Consider the following 20107-nt stretch of genomic DNA (forward strand, 5'->3'; position numbering starts at 1 on the left):
TTATTTTTAGGTCAATTAATGACTTCTAGAATAATGTAAGGGAGTATATTTAATTTCAGCTTCTCACAAGTGAACAATGTATTTGAAACTAGCAGAAAGTTCATTTTAGAAATAAAGATGTTATGAATTTTCATATTATTACATATCTTAATGTCCTAGCATAAAAATATTTTTGCACCATACTGTTGCTCAAGAAAAAATACTTCTAAAAAGGGAAAAAATTATTAAGAGTAAAGACACTATTGATATTTCTTTCACCATATGATATTTTCATAATAAAATAATAGCATAAGATCTAATCAAACACATGTATTGTGTTACTGTAAGAAATTTAATGCTTTGTCTTCAGAATTACCCCCTGGTTTTACCACCAGTAATGGGAGTGCTGCTGGGGTCCCATTTAACAATTATACTGTAGGTTGCCAACCCTTACTGAGAGTAAAATGAGCTGATGCTGCTGTAAGAAACCTTAATGCTAATCTTCACAGGTCTATTGGTACTTCTTAGATCCTTTCTGATAAGTACTTGACCTACCTTCAGGATGGATATTCTGACTTCATTTTGTTTCTAAAAAAACATCTTTGCTAAGTATGAGTGTTGCTGAAAAACACAGTTAGTTGGCTTAGCTTGTCTACTTGAAATGTACTATTAAACCCACTATATCTAGACAAATAAAAAACAGTTTGATTGGCCTTTCCTAACAGGTTAAAGGAAAAGATTTAAAAAAAAGTATTAAAAATAATCTGATGAGAAAAGCTGAGAAAAACTATAAGGTGCTTCTCAACAATTATTTATGTACATGCTTACATCAAGCAGTACTCTGTGGTTAGTGTGAAGTAGATATTTTCCTTTTGTTGCTGGAGAGGGAAAGTGATCTCAATTTATCTTGTAGTTATTTCAGTATGCCTCGAGGTAAGAATGTGCCTGAGGGATAGGCAGAGCAAAGCAGATGATGTATGGTAACTTATTATGCAAGGGTAACTTAGCCGTTTGCCAGAGCTCTGTTTTTAAAATCTGTCAGGCTGTTTAAAATTTACCTTGTTATGTTTGCTGGTTTTTCAAATAGATTTGGGCAGCCATACTTTGGTTCTCAATTAAACAGACAATTTCTTTAGGTTTTTTTTTGCTGCTTCACTGAAGTAAAGAAAATGTTTTATATCCATTTATTACATTCACTGGCAGTTTCATTACTCCGAATATTCAAACCTCATAGAATGAGTAATGGAAGCTTGGAAGCAATCCAAAATGCTCACAGTTAACGGTGTTTCAAAGAATCATGTTCTAAATTATCTGATAAAGGTTGCACTTCTTTATTAGATTTATTGATGTCTTTCCTGGTGGGTTGGGGCACTGAGTGGAATTGCTAAAGGAAAACAGTAAATGTTTACTTCTAGAAAGAAGTAGCTTACGTTTTATTTTCAGTATGATACAGTTCTTGGCATTAGCCTTCTAAATCTTGATTAATTAAAACTCCGTGTTGCAGCTTGTAGTTAGTTTCTAATAACTGAAACTTATGTAGCTGCCATATTAATGTTTTATGACATATATAAACATTTTGTCCTGCTTACTTTGCTTTGAGGGATGGGCAAGAAAGCCCAGCTTGCTCTGGTTTCCAGGACATCTGTATGAAGCACTTTCTATTACATTGTGGCCTGCCCATTCTTTAAAGTCCCTGATAGCCAAGGCTCAAATAGATGTAGTTCATAGCATATGGGTACTTTTTAGTATGAAATAGCACCGTACTGGCACATTTTCTTTTCCTTCTGACAAATTGTGACATTCTGATTCCTGTATGGAGTGGCTGGTATCTGATCAAGGTGCTGGTGGTCACAGCACCCTGTGAGGCAGTGTTTCACTAGGACATATTACTCGTTCTCCACATGTAGTAGAAGAATTACTTACCAAGAGCATCCTTAAACACATACAGAAAAGTAATTACAGGCAGCCTTTCAGTAACAGCCATTTAAGGTGGAGGTATCTATGCACACCATGGGGCTGATGCTGGTTAATTTTTAATTCTCATGAGGCAAAAAAAATCTCATTCATCCTAACTCTCACAATCACAGTGTATTAGGCACTCTTTTTATATCTGTTATGTTTGGTCACAGTTGAAAAATTAATGTATTCTTCAACCTACTTGTTTTCAAGCAGATCTTGTTTTAATGAAACATATAGTGTCTAAACATGCAATATCAATATGATTTTGCTGTCTTTTCTGGGTTAATTAGAAAAGATAATTTAGGAATGTTTATTAACTTTAAAGAATCTTTGCTGGATATTTCTCTGAACACTTCTCTTCGTCTCAGCAAAGACGTGTTCAGAAGAAACCTGAATAGCCACAGAAAGAAACAAAAGAGAGAGAAAGAAATAACAAGAAAGAAACAAACCTGATTAGCCACAGGTTACAGATTTAGCCTTACTGTACAGACATTTATTTCTTTATTATATTTATTTGTACTTCACTGCTGCTTGAGAGTTCCTATCTACATCTGGCTCTTGTGCTTCCCATCCTGAAAAAAATGGCTTTCTAACCAGACAACACAGGCAGTGTGAGAAAGGAAGTGTAATCTCCATTTTACAGTTAGCAAAGAGGCAGAGACTGTTCTCAGGTCACACAGGATGTTTCTGGGAGAGCCAGAAATTGAACCCACATATGTTGCTTGAGTCCCACTGAGTCACAAGAGAGTCTTTTCTCAAAAAAGAAGAAAATGCATTTATTTGATATACTCATCTCAATGCGTTTTCTGTGGGCACTTTTTGGAACATCTGAGTTTTTTTCTATTTCAATTAATCCTGTTTTCTTGTCTTTCATTTCCTAGTTTGCATTAATGTTTAATGTGTGATAGAATGGGATTTAAAATTTTGCTGTGGGAAGGATTGCATGAGGCTGAGTTGAAATAATAATTTGAACATAATTAAACCATTCTTTCAAAGAGATTACATTTCTAGATAATCTTTACTGCCATTGATTTAAATCTGCTTCCATCTGTTATAAATTGATGCATACGCAAAGATAGTGTATTTTAGATGTGCTTATAAGAAAAAGCTTTTTTTTTTCTACTTACTGTACTAAAACCAAACTGATAATAGCTTAAACTGCAGGTTTTAATTATTTTCTTTCTAAAGTATTCAGAAGATGATGATCTTTTATGTACTGTGCATAGTTTGAAATTGGTGTGTCTGATCCCTTTTCTCTGCTGGTGATATGTGGTGGATCTTCCCATGGTCTTCCTGGAGAAGAGTTGCCTGCTTTTGTATTGGGGAATTTCTTCAGCAATGTAGGTGCAAAGGCAGTTTTACTGATTTAAATTTCTCCTAAGATACGGTGTTACCAGAACACATGAAGAAACTAGCTGTTTAAATCCCAGCCAGCTAAAGTCACTTTGCATATTTGAAAACCACAACATTTTATCCTGTAACTGGAAAAATTTTCTCAGGGAGCCAATGAAGAGTTGGAAACTTTTGGACTGTGTCAGCTTTTAACATCTGAAGATCATGTTGGAGGTTGTGAATGCTGTAGACACATATGTAAAATATCAGCCTTTGAAATTGTTGTGGCAGCTTGGCTTTGTTAACAGGTTGACATTCACTATGTAGAATGGATTTAAACAATTCACTGAATTCCTAATATGAGGACTGGATTTACTCTGGTTTTTCCATATTTTACTGAAGTTGCAGGCTGGTATAATATTGTCTGTGATTGTAGGCAACAGCAATAAAAATGGAGCCAGAAGTTAGTTTTGTACTAACAAATCTAAGAGGAGAGTCACAGGTGGATGACAGGTTTTGTATTGTGTTTAGGACCTCATCTACAGCCTTCTCTTTAGGCTTATTGAAGCTCTCTGGAGCACCTACCTGGACTGTCTCCAGATAGAACAAGTAGAACCACTCTGAAGAGATGCTGAATGAGTGTTAAACAACATTGGTGTCACCATAAGGAGTACCAGCACAAAGATCTCAGTTTTACATCTTGCAGTGTTATATCTTAAGCTGAAACCTTAGGAAACAATTGGACTGGCTGGCAAACAATCCATGTTTGCGAGTGTGATTCGTAAACAAGCCTCGTGTTTATACTGTATTCAGTCTGCCTTTGGAAAATTAATTGCAGTATGAAGGGCACCTTGGTATGCATCTATCATTAGAGTATTTTTCCAATAGAATTGTAAGATTACTACTGTCCAGGCATATGGAATAGTAATTGCACGCAAATACATTTTATGATTTTTAGCTCAGCTTTGTCAGCTGCAACTGCTGACTGTGACTATTTTGTAAATGAATGTATTATGAAAACCGATAGACTATTATTAAATGGAGAAATGGGGATGAAAACAGGAGACCTAGATACTAAATATATGTTCTTAATCAAGATTATTGAAATTCTACACCTAAAATAACTCTGGAATTTTTCAGTAGTGATTATATTGTTTCCTTATTTAATCATGGGCTATATGGATACATATTACCTGCATCCTCCTTTTCTCTGTGCGACAGTATTTTAGAATACTGTTGAACTTCACAAGGAATGGCTAAAAAAAGGGCTCTTTTAATTGTGTAGTCGCAGCATACTTATGTTCAGCTCTCAGTTATGGGAATGAGGACGTTTACTTTTTTCTGTGAGCTTCAAAAGTTTGTTGAAGGTTAAGCCTTGAAATTGTGCTACCTTTTAATTCTGATGTAGCCATGCTGTTCACTGTGCCGAGATGTTTCTCAGAGCCCTTGCCTAACCATTGCTGCCTCCTTGGAGGGGACTTAAAGGACCACAGAAACATCACCACCAACACAAATTACTCAATTTTATTTCCTCATCTCTTTTTAGCTGCTAATTAAAATGAAATTTATTTAGTTCAACAGAAAACTTACGTGCACAAAAGACTTTGATTTGTTTTGATAGGCTTGCTGAAAGAAAAATGAGCTTTATAATTAATAGTAACTAAGAAAAGGGAATGGTAAGTTGAAATCCTGTGAAGTACTTAATAAAACTCAGTTCTGAGGAAGTGCATGGCTGAAGTTCTACATCTACACTCATCTTTTTTTATTCTTCATCTAAACCAAACAGTCTTAATTATTTTTACTTCCACCGTGTGTGGAAGGTTGGTGGTGATTCATAAGGCACAAGGTGTTCTTCAGTGCATGGCTTGGGCAGTAGTAAGCAGTACTCGTCATTAAACACATCTGTTTCCAGTCAAACAAGCTCAAAACAGTTTACAGCAAATAACATGTATCACAGAGCACTTTTTATTATTTTGCTTGTAAAGTCAATGGATGTATTCACTAAGGGGAAAAAGTGCCCTTTGTGATTATTTGAAAATGTTATTTTTTCTTTCTTGTTATTACCTTTGCAAATAATAACCTTAACATTCTAGGTGTGATGAGAAAAATTAAATTTCCTCAGAATAGAATAAATGATGATTTATTAATCAAAAATGTGTTAATGTGAATTTGGAATAATTGTGAAAGAATGAGTAAAGACGTTATCCCACAATAAGATAGCTGCATCTCTTTGAAACTTTGAAGTTTTTGAACTGGAATTTGTTCACACGTCAACACTTTTTACCTTCAACACTCTTAAGGGAAAAAGAAATTTCTGTGAAAATCTCTGCTATGTAGCAGTGGGAGCAAGCTTAAAATGTAATTGAAAAACCATAGAACAGAACTAGGTTTTGTTGCTTCCTGGAAATTCTTTTATTTTCTGTCACTTAAATATTATTTTGCAGAGAAGTGATCTAGAAATTGTTATTTGAGAACTTATATATTCTGTTGTTTTGCAGGACATTGATGAAGATAAGCCCATCTGATCATAAAAGTCCATAGTTCCTTTATACTTCGTGTATTAAGTATATATAAACTCGATTTATAGTTGAATTTTAAAAATGAAGAAGAGTCAGAGCTTGACCCTGATGTCTAATGTATCACCTGATGTGTATAAGATGTGTCCCCGTGCAACATAAATAACATTCAGAGCTGTAACTGAACCACAAGATAAACAAGTAGACCATATATTTTGGACTGTCTTCCGTGGCCTCTAACTGTTCTGCATCAGTCAGTACAAAACCTGATGTGCATCATTAACTGTTTCCAAAGTTAACTTTCATAATAATGTTACCTCTGTTTTCTGCCCAAAAATGTTACAGAGGCTGGGGTATACAAAAATTCCAGCCAAAAAAAGAATTCTAGCTGAGGCCAATAATTGTCCTGTTTTATATAAGAAGGTGTAGTATTAGAATTTGGTGTCCCTGACTCCAGGCCTTTGAACTGATGGAAAGGTAAAATTGCTAGTGTAGACCCAATATTTGTTTTTATTACATTAATGATATGTAAAGCTTATGTAATTCTTATGATAATTGAAACAGTTGTTTGTAATAACTGTGGTGCTTTACTGAGAAATATAATAAGCGTTGCTTATGCAAGGAAGGACTAGAATATTGTACAGGGAAGAACTGGGTAACCTTTAGGACTGGAGCACTTGGGTGAAATTTGCATTTAAAAACTGAGAAAATGTCTATTTCCTATGATGGGGTATTACTTTGATGTGAAGACAAATTGAGGCAACTGCCTGGCTGTCTTAGTTGGTTGAACAATGCCAATGAATCAGCAGTGTGATTTAGCTCTAAGGCAAACATTTCTTAAGTAATATTAAGGAAGCTATTTCCAGGACAAACAAAAGTATTGATGCATTTGCAAAAGGCAGTGCTAAACTTTGGAGTCCAGGGTGCAAAAATGAGCATGTGAGTGGAGGGCTTGTCCTCCACAAGGAGATTGAGCAGGCATGGCTTATTTAGTCTATGAGATGAAACTTGAGAAGTGTTTGTTAGATGTATTCTGTAAATACATTATGGATGTAAACATTGGCATAGAAGACAGAAGAGACATTTAACCTGAGATAAGAAACTGAATATAAATAGTTGTAGAGAAATTTAAGCTAGAAATTAGAAGAAGGCAGGCAAGCCTAGGACAGGATTTTTCACTGAGCTCAGTCTTGTCCTGCCCTATTACAAATGCTATTTTAAAAATAAGCACATTTTTGCCCAACTTTCTAACGCCTGTTAGAAAGTTTTCAGCATGAGAATGAATCGGATTCTGAAACTGCTCTCCACTAAAAGATGTGCGGGGGAAAAGGCCCAGCCGTTTTAAAATGGAAGTTGTGTCCACAAATGGGATTGTGTTATGTGGTTAACTCTGACAACACAGAGCTGCTTCATGACCTGGTGATCTGTATAAGTTCTATGCCCCATTCCTATTTCTGTTACTGTGTTAAATTTCTAGATGAATTAGCATTACATAATAAAAAAAAAAAGTAGTTAATATAGATTAATCTATATTGTTCTTTAATCCTTTAAATTTACTTCCTTGAAAATACATCAGAGATGACCTTGGTTCATAAATGTGTTTAGAAGATAAATACAGGAGGGGAAAAGAATTCTGGTTTATGGTCATTGTAAAGCTCAGAAATAAATCCTATATGTGCAGTAATTGACCTATGTGATATGTTTTTCCCAGTTTGTTTCAGATCCTTGTGCCAGCAACCCCTGTCACCATGGTAACTGCAGCACTAGCGGTGATGGCTACCTCTGTCTCTGTAGTGAAGGCTATGAGGGAACAAACTGTGAACACTCATTTCACAGTCTTCCGGTCTCTGAAAGGACAGAGTTGATGTCACCAAGACAGAGCAGACCGGTCTCATCCACCTTGGAACCAGACATTGTTCTGCCTCGTACAAAAGCAACAGTGACGTTACCTACGTGGCAGCCGAAAGCGGGACAGAAAGTTGTAGATCTGAGATGGGATGAAACAGAGGTGAGAATATTCTGTCTAAATGAAAATACACAGAAAAGAACTTCTAAGTGTTACCATTTTTGGGTTGTCATTTGTCCCTGATTTCATGGATGCCTACGTGAGAAGAATGAAGATATGATCTTTGCCCTGAGTTAATATGCTAGTAAAATTAAATGCAAGAAATCTGATACTTGTTAAAAGTAATGGGCTTAAGTTGGCCAACATATTGTATTGGGTATTTCTTTGAAATGGGATAATATTGTTGCTTCCAGTCATTTGTATGACACCATATCTCCAAACATTAAATAAATTTAGGAAATTCAAAAGGTTAAAGGAATATCTTTAATGTATTTTTTGCTATTGTAATAGCATGCTGTTTTGAAAAATGTGTCCCTGCAGTGTTAAGAAAACATAACTATTTGAGGATTAAAAATGGTAGTCAATATGTTACACGCTGCACAACTCCAGAGATGCAGTGATGGTGGAGGAAGCTTTTAAACGTTTGTTGTATCTTTCAGTAAAATGACAAACTTAATAATATCTGGGAAAACAACAACGGGAAAACACACAACATATGATCCTTAAGAAAACTGATCTTTGCTTTCTACTATTTTGTACACTATTTTATTAGTAATTCTTAGATGTCCTGCATAGACTCTAGTATCTGCAAAAAATAAAGTGTCAAACTTAGCACAGTTACTGTTAAATATTAATCTTTACATGTGAAAACCAAGTATAGATAGAAAGTATGTTTGCTCACAAACAAAGAAGAACTGATTATTTATCTCTTGATAACTTTTTCATGTGTTAAGTTCGTTCTACCACATGACCATCCTCCTCCCTCCTTCTTTGAAGTCCACCACAGCAGGGATGATTTGTAGTTCTCGTCATTGTTGTTCTCTTACTCAGAGGTGCGAGACCACTACTTCTGCATATGCTATTCCTACCGCAGTTGGTACTGGAAATCTCCAACCTGATCCAGAGATCACCTACCTATAATAATACTATGTCTGTGCAAAATGCATCCCAAAGAAGAGTCTGCCATAGAGTGAGCATCAGTTTTGGGTGTAATGGTAGTGCCTTTTTTTGTTTTGTTTTGTTTGGATAAACTTCATGCCAAGCACTAGGGGTAATAAAGCATGTTGGTGAAGAAATATTATAATTTCAGTAGGCAAAGAATAAAAATCTTCATTATGTCTTCTTAATGAAAAATTCATTGTAAAGTTACTTCACTTGAGTGTATTCAGGAATAAATAGGTAAAATATCAGCTCTATCTATTTTTGAAGTGTTTCAAGGAGTGTGATTCTTCTGAGGTGTTTTCACACACTACTTAATGAGAAAGTGAACAGGCATGAGTTTGATCCTGGAAGAAGTATATTTTTTCATCATTCTTTGCTAGCCTGAACAAATTTGTTCACGTTTTTACTGTAACATTTACTTAAATCAACTTTTGAAAGTAAAATCAACCGATAATGTTTGATGCGTTGTGTCTCTTGGATTATACCTGAGGTACCAGTAGTTAATGGGCTGTATCACATTTCAGTGGGGGTTCTGGTAGACAGTGTCCAGAGAACAGAGCTTTATTTCTTGGAATTCCACCTCCCATATCTATTATTTTACAGTAGAACATATGTCAGGCACCATGTATGGAGTTTGGAGAGAACACTGTAGCAGAAACAATGATCTGCTTTTATTACTTAGTTTAAATGCAGTGTCTTCTCTGCATGGGTGCTCCGTATGTCCTGATCAATTAAGGACATGCCCTTCTCGGACCAGATTTCCGCCTGTGTCTTCCTCAGTCTGTGGTGTGGTATTGTACAAGTAACATTTCTGCCTGGTTGGCATTTTAGGTAGGTTCAGTAAGCATTTCAGCCAAACAGATCATTCACTAGTGGGTATTTTTATATTTCAAATTCACCCTTCTGCATGTGTCCTGTACCCTGAGAAATACGTATAGGTTGCCAATTACAATTGCATTATTAACACTAACATGGAAATTACTTGTTACCCGATCTTTAAATTACTTATGTTGACATGTTTTTAACATATTGTGATGTTGTCTTGTATTTTTCATAATCTTTCTAGTGTAGCATAATGACCTTCTGTTCTTTGGAATTCACAGTGAGGGAGATGCTTATCTGAAAGAAAGAGGTTTCAGGTGCTGATTCAAGACATTGTTTCTCATCTATATTAAACTAAAGAGAGTTGATTTGCCTGAAGGTCTGTGTTCCAAAGCCTCTTTGGTAGAAGCTTCAAGGGTAGAGAGTTGCGTTAAGCAGGAAAATTCTACCTTTCCTCATAGCTTTAAAAGCTTTGCAAAGCTTGATCCTTTCTTGCCCTCTTAAAAGGAAAAAAAAAGCTAACTGTAGGTTTTGTATTGCAAAAATCTACCATTTTGATATTACTTGAGATTCAGAGGCAACAAAGGCTGCTATTATTGTGTGGATTTTTTTTTTTTTTTTAATCTTCCAAGTCAGGCTGTTTTTCACATTATTCTATACTGATACTGCAAGTGAACTAATGTTCTTCATATTCTTTTGCCTGTCTGCTCAGAGAGAAATTTTGCCAGAATCTCTCCAAATGAAAGCTCTCGCTATCTTGCAAGGACAAAATTTCCATGGAAGCTTTTTCAGGAAGTTTTGGGAACTCAAAAAATAAACACCTGAGAAAAGTAAACTTTCTAAGAGAGCCATGATGTATGGTTACAGCTGGACATTTTTTCAGTATTCCTTAGATACTAGGGATGTACTTGGCAGTGCTTGCTTGGCTGAACCTTCTCGGTAATGTCTGCATCAGTAGACAACATACAGATGTCTTTGGATACAGTTTCATTTCTTAGAGAGCTCTTGCTGTAAGAAATTAGTCTTTTCCTGATATGCAGATTAAGGGCTACAAACACAGATCACTGAGAGAGAAATATTCTTGTCTGTTGGTTTCTTTAGTATAATAGGAATTTAACCTCATGCTCAGCTGTTGAAAGAGGACATTTTTTCCTACTTTGGGCAACTAATTTGTTCCACTTGCAAGAGAGGTACAGCTACCAATCCACATTTCCCCAGTTCAATGATCTTTTGTGTTACAGTGGAGAAAAGATATATATTAGCCAATAATAGAAGAAAAAAGAAACCACCTCATTAATCCTGCTCAACTAACAGACCCAACAAAGGTTTCTGTGTACAAAATCAACTGTAAGAATAGCAGTACTGTACTCTTATATATAACTTTTCCTTAATAGATCTCAAATTTTTTTCAGAGGAAATCAGCAGTATTATTCACATTTTACACATGGAGGCACTGAAGCACAGAGCAGTAAAGTGATTTGCCAGGTGCGCAGCCAGGAATTAGAATGCTAAGCACGTGAGTCCTAGTCTAACCTTTTATTTATACTGCAGTACTACTGCTCAGATTCAAGCTTTTGGAACTGGTGATTAGAGGCTACAATAAACTTGTAATTCCCCTTGCAGTGGGGACAGCATTTGTTTTACGTGTGTTCCCAGTCAGTTAATTATAAGCCTTTAAAAGGAGTATGGCTGGGTCAGGTGGAAAATCCTGAAAGAGAGTGTTCCTGTTCTGCAGCAATGCAATATGCTTAAGAAATAATTCTGCTTGAAACAGAGGCCTTTAAATCTTTGACCTGTTTATGAGTTGTTAAATGTTCATGCATTTTTTGCCAAAGCATGCTATAGGTGCAGAAGGAAGCTGAACAGAATCATGGAGGACAGATCAGTTTGAGGTGGATAAATACATAGAAACTCCATTTTTAGAAATGACAGCTTAGGAAAATCTTTGACATGGAAATGGGCAGAGGCTGGAGGAAATATTTTTGCCCTTATCTTATTTTCTTGGCATTCCCTCTTCTCATTGCTGTTGGAGTTAAAGTACTGGAATATGTATACTTTTCATTTGACTTAGGACAGTTCTTATACCTGTATATAAGATTTGTTTTGGAAGCCTTTATTATTTTTCACAGAACCACAGGTTGGAAGGGACCTCAGGGATCATCTAGTCCAACCTCCCCAGTCATTTGAATTGTCCCACCATGTTTCAGTTACTCCTATGATGTCATACCCTTCTGAGTGGGCATGGAGCTCCAGTTCCTCCTGTTTGTTACCTGACTGCGTGCCTTTGTGTACGTACGCTTGAGGTGATTACTCTTCTGTCTCACCTCTTGGGAGACAGCTAAGGAACCTTTGTCACCACGCTGCTTGGCCTGACTTACTCCCCCATTGGACATGCTGGTGTGAGCATTTTTGCAACAGATCACACCCCTCAAGTCCTTCAGTTTAAAACCCACCTCACCTTTTGCTTTTAGAAAAAGATATCATACAAACAAATAGGAGACTGAAGAAAAGATAGATTTTGCTAGAATAATCTTAACTTTCTTCTAGGATAAAACTGTAACTTCACTAAGTCTCTCTTCTACAATATTTGTGTATGGAACTTTCTGTACAAACACTGTTCTGATAGATTACTTGGTGTAAGCATCTCGGGATAGGTGATACCCTTTATTATATTTATTTTCAAAACACAAACCAAAATGTCTCTAAAACCTCAATATGCTCAAACAAAACTTATGTGAACTTCACACAAACCTTAGTTTAGTATGTTCCATTGCTAAAAGATGTCTAATGGATAGTCATATATAGTAGCTTTCCTCTCATATCCCCTTTAAGGACAGAAATAGACTTTAGAAAATTCTAGTGAGTGCAGTTATGTCAAGATACTGAAGCCCTGCTCATCTGAATCTGTACTGGTGGATGGGCCTAGGACTTTTGCTTATCCAGTGCTGTCTTTAAAAAGTATCTGGATTATTAACTACTCCTTCAGCAATCATCCTGTCTTGAAGTCTTTTGAGAGTCGGGGAAAAAAAAATCCTGATGCGTTTACTGCCTTTCAGTGTTTTGGGGTAGAAATATCTGTGGCTGACTTGACAGACTTTGGTTGAAGTTTATGTCCTAGCTTACTCTGTGGTGAGCTCATAAACTGCATGTAAAGATTTGACTGTGGAATTTTAGCTCAATATGCTTGTTTCCACAGTGTGTACCTTTATTATTCAGAACAGGTCCATACACTCTGGAATAAATGAGCATTATTTTTTCAAGGAAATAATATTTATCAAATGACTATGTCGTGGTTTAACCAGGGGGGAGGCAGCTAAGCCCCACACAGCTGCTTGCTCATTTCCCCACCAAGTGGGATGGCAGAGAGAATTGGAAGGGTAAAAGTGTGAGGACTTGTGGATTGAGAAAAAGACAGTTTAATAATTAAAAAAAGGAAGAAAAAGAAAACAACAAAATGATACCCCAAACAAAGAAAAACAGGTGATGCAAAAAAACTCCAGTCGCTCCCCATGAACTGACCAATGCCCAGCCAGTCTCTGAGCAACAGCAGCCCTGGCCAACTTCCACCTCCTACACCCTAGTTTTATTGCTGAGCATGACACCTTATGGTATGGGATGTCCCTTTGGTCAGTTGGGGTCAGCTGTCCCTCTGCGTCCTCCCAAACTTGTTGTGCACCCCCAGCCTACTTGCTGGCAGGGCAGTCTGAGAAGAAGAAAAGGCCTCTGTGTAAGCATTGCTCAGCAATAACTAAAGCATCCCTGTATTATCAACACTGTTTTCATCACAAATCCAAAACATAGCACCATGCAAGCTACTGTGAAGAAAATTAACCCTATCCCAGCCAAAACCAGCACAGACTGACTGTCAGATTTTATGAGGATGACATTAATTTTGGTGGCCAGGTTGAGACAAGGAGGCACCTGGCTAATGTGATTGCCCAGGTACCTATCTGAGAAGGTGGCATTGTGTAAGATAACTTATTGTGCCTGCTGAAGCATCTACCTCTTTGTGTTATATTGGCATTGTTAACCTGTGACAGAAATATAAAGTTTTATTGGTGTTATCTAGAGGAAAGCCATGCATCAGAATGCACTGGATCCTCTTGGCAGTGTGATTGCTGACTCAGATGAGCAAAGAAACACAAACCGCCAGTGACAGAATTCATGGGGTGGATATGCAGCCTTCCTTACATCACATTTCAGTGCTACAATAACTGGCAAGCCTTCTTCATTTGATACTGTTTTTGTATGCAGTCTGCCAGTCTTCCCTTGGTGTTCTTCAGGGAGGCGGTACTCCTACTCTAAACACTTTTGCTTTTCTCTCCCACTGGTGACGTATATTAGAAGTAAGCCTTTATTTTATTTCTGTTCTGGTTTTCTTTCAACTGTTGTCCCATGTGAAACTCTGGAGGGTAGAAACAAATACATGCGGAGGTTAAGCTATGTGACACTAGATTTTCAGAAGAAGTAGTTTTTTCATGCTACAGGTCAAGGGAACTGCTTTTCTTTCTTTAACAATTTTGTTCTGTCTGAGTGGGATTTCTGTGCCAGAAACAATCCTGGTTTATTGCTTGGCATCTTGACTGCAAGAAGATAGTATTTGATCCCCTTCTTATGGTTCTATTATATTGCCTTTTATTTTTCTACTTCCTTTTTTCCTTCTTAATTCGTTGCAGACAGCTGTTCAAGATCTTACAGTCAGGATCTAACCTGACTTTCAGACTTACTTGTCTCACATATTATTTTTCCCTTACATAAGGCAGGCTGACAAACCTATTTCTTAGAAAATAAAAGATACGTCTTGCCACCCTGAGAGGCTTGGAAAAGAAGAAATCCTGCAGGCCTTATCCTCATGGGAAAGTGCTTTTATGTTCAGAAAAGGCAAAACTGCACATTATGAAACTTGCTTTATTGAATTGAAAGTTAATATGTAATCCCTTGGAAGATGATTTGAAAGAGTTAGTGTTTATGAGAGCATTCCTCATAATGTATTCATCATGATAGTTTCTGTCCTACTGAAGAAATGAAAGGTTATCTTTCCTAATGACCATGTCAGTTTTCATGGGATACCACCCCAGAACATAGCCTTGTTTTTCTCAAAGAACTCCTTTTCACACTCTTTCCATTAACATAATGTCCTTACAAATATGTTTAAATATTTAAGGACAGAGTTTTTTCTTTTAAGCACTGATCTTTTCTGTTAGATGAGTTTGTATTAATTTCTTTCATTTAGTTCAAGACTGATGTGTAGAAGTGCTGCATGCATTCATGTATTCTGTTTAATTCCAGACTAATTTGCCCCATTTTGCTTGGCTGCAGGACCATGCAGATTACTCCCATTAGGAGGTAAAAACAGGAGAATGGCTTTCTGAGATGGAAAGACAAGAGGTTAACCAAAGAGAACTGTCACAGCTAGCACAGGAGGAAAGCGTCAATTAAAAATACACAGGTGTCTGTGTGTGCGCGTGCGTGTGCACACACATGCTCACATACTTATTTGTGTAACCTTTGGGGATATTTGCAAAATGAAGCACTCTTGTTGTGTATTGGAGTGGGGTTTTGTGAAAGCCATGATGTCACTGAAGTTACAATGGCAATTTACAGGAAAGACTAGGTAACTGGCTCATGGGGTGAATTTTCACTCACAGATTCACAGTGTAGGGGAGATTGGAAGGGACCTCTGGAGATTGTCTGGCCCAACCCCTTTGCTCAAAGGGTCAACTAGAGTGGGTTGCTCAGAGCTGTGTTCAATTGAGTCTTAAATACCTCCAACGATGGAGGGTCCACAAGATACCTGGGCAGCCTCTTCCAGTGTTTGGAAGTGTCTGTTAGTTTACAGACATACTCATTAATATCTTGTTAGTAGGGTAGTGAGAAATTGCTAAGGCTAATGTGAATTTGCTCATTCCACTTACAGACCACTTCTAAGTTTGAGGAAAGTCTGGCATGTTTTGAAAGAAGTAGAAGCCTTCTGCAGTTCTTTAAACTCAGGGGGTTGAGATACAAAAGAAATGCAAACACGCATCACGGTAGCAGAATGGCTGTATTTTGCACTGTTCAGAATTAATCTGCCCGTGTTGATAAGACCTTGTAGAATTACAAATGTCTGGCCAGCTTTCCAAGAAACATACTATGAAATTTCATATATAGCAAATATCTTCAGCGAACTACTTTCAGTAGTGAGAGGCTGCATATATGTAGCCTAGCATAAATGTAAACTGTCTCTATGTTACTTTTCTTAGCCTCATGGAATTAAAGGTTAGTACCCTTAATTTATCAAAGTAATAAAGGCACTCATGTAAAAATATTGCCATGGGATTTATATATGTATTTCAGCACTTCTTGAATTAAGTGTATATCTCATTATTCTGGTTGGTGTGAAAGGCAGGAGAGTATCTGTACAGTTAACACTATTTAATTTACTCAGAAAAGCTGTAATATGGAAGAACAGTCTGTTGCTCTCTTTTTAGGTACCATACCTGCTTTCCTTTGCAATCTCATTCTATGCTACTGCTATGGCCTGGTAAGGTAATCTTCTAGCTAAGTCACTGCTGCCTTGTTAAGGTCCAGGTAGAAATTGTAGGAATAGGTACTCTTCCGGAGATTTCACTCTTGCTTTCTCAAATGATGCTCTTCTTTTACCCATGTAAAGACTCAGAAGGTTAACATTGTTAAAACATTTGAAGCAGAAATGTAGTTTTTATATATTATGTTCTCTTTTAAAAAACAAGAACATGATTTAGATCCAAACGTATGGAACATGTATGTAAAGAGGAATTCTGTATTTCCTATGAGTAATTTGATAGTTAAGCATTACTTAACAAAATTCTAATATTGAATAGTAAGGTAAATGAAATGCTTAAATTACGTTTTCCCCCTTGTGTTCCAAGGTAATAGATGCATGAAATTGTAAAACTATATAAATACTTCAAAAGCAAGTGTATTTTTAAATGTAGTATAAGGCTGAGTAAGAATAGAGATTTTTATTTTTCCTTTGTTCCTGGAGGCGTATAGATTCTCAAAGAAAATGAAAGTTTAAATGTTGGCAAATATAAAAGGAAGAGTGTTAACCAAACTAATTTTGGATTCATCATGCTTTGAATGTTAGCTCCATAATTTTGACTTCCAGGATTGAAAAATTGTAGTTATCTTTTTATTATATTATTTTTTATATTTTATATATTTAGATATATATTTTATATATTATATTATATTATATTACATTATAATATTATCTTTTTTCAAAATTTATTTGAACAGATACAATAAAATTGCATCTCACTTTATTTTCATAATGTGTATTCTTATTATGTGTGCCAGAGACTTCAATGATGAATTGAGTAGTCTAGAATTTTTGGGAAATGTGAATACTGAGTATTTGTGTTTCCTGAGTCAAAATCAGCTTTAATTCTCCTAAAAAGTATTATTTGCATCATGTTCTGGACTTCTGTTGTTCATGTTTTCAAAGGTGTTTCACAGTAATGTTTAAAATATGAATTTCAATTTTAGTTAAATTTACAAATTAGATTCTGGCTTTTCCTTTGATGGATGATTAATTCACAGATGTGTGTCAGGTTGCATTTTCCCTTTGCCAGTGAGGTTGGCGTCAAAAGGTTGCACATGTATTCTAGATGACTGAAAAGAATAACATTGCAAAATCTGCCTAGCAATTTGAAGATAAAACTGACTGATTTATTTTTTTTTACAGTGTGATATTTCATAGGCAAGCTGATGAAGACACCTGAGAACTACTTAATTAAAACTACTAATGATTTTAATGTAGGCAATAGAAAGGCTCAGTTATGCCACGTAAAATATTACTTATTGGAAATAAAGGTATCGTTGGAAATACTAATGGTTTTCAAACTGCCTTTATGAAATTATTACTTTACAAGACATGAATAATTAAAAAATCTCTCTGTGATTTGTTTGTGTTGTATAAGATCCTGTATGGTGTCTTGATCTAGTTAATACGGTAACTGATTTCTATGCCTACTAGGCGTCACAGATTTGGCAAATACGTCCTTTTACTCTCAACCGTGCTAGTAATTTTTTTCTATCTGAAAGCATTGTTTGTCCAAGATTTTGTTTGGAAGGAATAGTAATTGGCAAGTGGGGGAGTATTTTTTTCAAGTAATCTGTGTTTGGAAAAATGCATATTTCAATATAGTAAAAACCCGTATCAGTATTTGCTATTATAAATCCTCCAAGATCACCTAAATTAATGATGCACTATTTCTTGGATGTGGCAAATGTTAGAGCTTTATTTAGTTTTTTAAAAGACCAGAAGCCTTTTAATCTTTTTTTAAACATGATCACTTTTAAAGGAAGATGCCTTTAGAAGCTCAGACAAACCTAAAAGGATGGTTACCTGAATTTTCAGAACCTTTGTTGATAGCATGAATGTTTTGGTCCTTCTTGATGATTTTTAAAATGACTGCTGGACTATTAGTGTTATTTTTTAAAGAATTCCTTAATGGTTTCTTTGGTCAGATTTTCTGGTTTAGTGTTAAATAAAACTATATTTTTTCAGATAACTCCAGATGTGGCTTGTGGAAATGCCAGTTCCAATACCTCTGCTGGAGGCCGGCTTGTCTCCTTTGAAGTTCCACAGAATACATCAATAAAGTAAGCATATTTGTCATATGTGATTAAATATAAAAATACTTTTATTTTAAGTTGCCTGGATATTTTAGACAGCAGTTTTTCAGGTAGGCAGATTTGTCAAATGGCTAAAAGTATATGAACTTCAGACAGACTTCAGGCATCTAGCAGTGCCATGACAGCTTTGTGCTTCATATAATTTTTCCCACATATTTAATGTTTCAGAAGATGTGAGCATGTAAACTGTCTCTGGGCTATCAGAATGCATTAGAAATTAGGGCAGACATGTTGAAGATATCAGTTTGGAGAAGATACAACATTTTCTTTCTCCTTCATGCAGTGAACACTTATTTCCCCCTTTAATGTAAAGATGTACTTGCTGGTAGGAAGTGTTACCATTGACTATATAAATGCATGTATTTTGTGCATTTGTATTTGTCTTCTGGATTATTGCTTTGGGTGTCATCATCAGCTGTGAAATCTCTGTGTATGTCCTGCAAACCACTCAAAAATTTGAATTTATTCTGTTATTCACTTTTCAGACTCATGATTTTTCGATCAAATACTTGCTTAGTTACTTTTAATTAACAGAACCTGACTTCCTAGAAAGATCTGATTCTGTCAGCTGGGATGAGGCTTTTTCTTATTGGAAATTTTATTTCAAATAGAAATCTGCCAACGTAGTTCTCTGGCTCACAGCTTTGCTGCAATTTTAGACTTAGATTTTCCCAAAATAGCCTACTTTTCTCATACTGTCATCTAATCTTTCAGAATCCCACCCTTCAGTTAAAAAAGGCCATGCTCACAGGAAAAAACAAACTGATGCAAGCAGACAAGCTGCAGACAGTTTGGAGCAGTAACTGTTAAACGTGGGAGCTCTCCTGCTCTTCCCACGGGACTTAGAATCGTGCTCATTCATGAGCGTTATGCATAAGTCAGGAAGGGATCTGTGAGTGTGGATGCTCTGGCTGGCTGGAATCTGTAAGCAAACAAGTGTCTTCTCTTGAAAAGAGGAATAAGTTGGCATTTGTGGATTCTACAGCTGTATTTAAGACCCTTGATGGAGGGACCCCATTTTAAAGGAGGTCGCAGACTACACAGCCATTTTTGGTCATTTTTTACACTACATATCTTTAATATTGTTTTATATCTGTGTAGACTAATGCAGGTCAATATAGATCTTTATTTCATTGTATTTCCTGTGTTAAAGGCCCAAGTAACATCTGGTTCAATGGTTATCTATGAAAGGCAAATAATTTCAGTTTAATAATTTTACTTTGTTTTGATTGTCAGGTGTGGCCTAAACTGTGAAACTAGTTGCTATCCTGTTCTAAAAGTGAGATGGTCAGCTTTGAGAGTAGCGATGGGGTTTGTTCTTAAAGAGGACCCAAAATACTATTAAAAATTTCCTTCTTATGATGTCTGATTGCCACATTTTTTCAACTTGTGTCAAACATGATTACAAAACACAGCCTTCTCCTGGAGAAATTAATGCGTTATGGCCTAGACGAGTGGTCTGTGTAGTGGGTGGGGAACTGGCTGACAGGCTGCACCCAAAGGGTGTGATAAATAGCTCTTTTTCAAAGTGGCAACCTGTCACTAGTGGAGTCCCCCAGGGATCAATATTTGGCCCAATGTTATTCAATATCTTCATAAGTGATCTGGATAACGGCATCAAGTGTAGCCTGATGAAATTTGCAGATGACGCCAAATTGAGTGGGGAAGTTGACACTTCAGAAGGGAGAGCTGCTCTGCAGGGAGATCTGGATAGGCTGGAAGAGTGGGCCAACAAGAACCTTATGAATTTCAACAAGGAGAAGTGTAAGGTCTTGCACCTGGGAAAACATAATCTGGGAGTGCAACACAGACTGGGATCCACCTGGCTGGA

General features: G+C 36.4%; 1 protein-coding gene across 1 annotated transcript in view; it reads left to right on the top strand.

Moving 5' to 3' along the window:
* DNER (delta/notch like EGF repeat containing) overlaps nt 1–20107 on the top strand; it is a 143959-nt gene that overhangs the window by 51139 nt on the left and 72713 nt on the right. Inside the window, exons 2-3 of the mRNA XM_064457728.1 lie at nt 7498–7794; nt 18149–18243. Coding sequence (XP_064313798.1) covers nt 7498–7794; nt 18149–18243 — 392 coding nt within the window. The remainder of the gene's footprint in view (nt 1–7497; nt 7795–18148; nt 18244–20107) is intronic.

This window comes from Phalacrocorax carbo, chromosome 7 (assembly GCF_963921805.1).
Source record: "Phalacrocorax carbo chromosome 7, bPhaCar2.1, whole genome shotgun sequence".
Taxonomy (NCBI): Eukaryota; Metazoa; Chordata; class Aves; order Suliformes; family Phalacrocoracidae; genus Phalacrocorax; species Phalacrocorax carbo.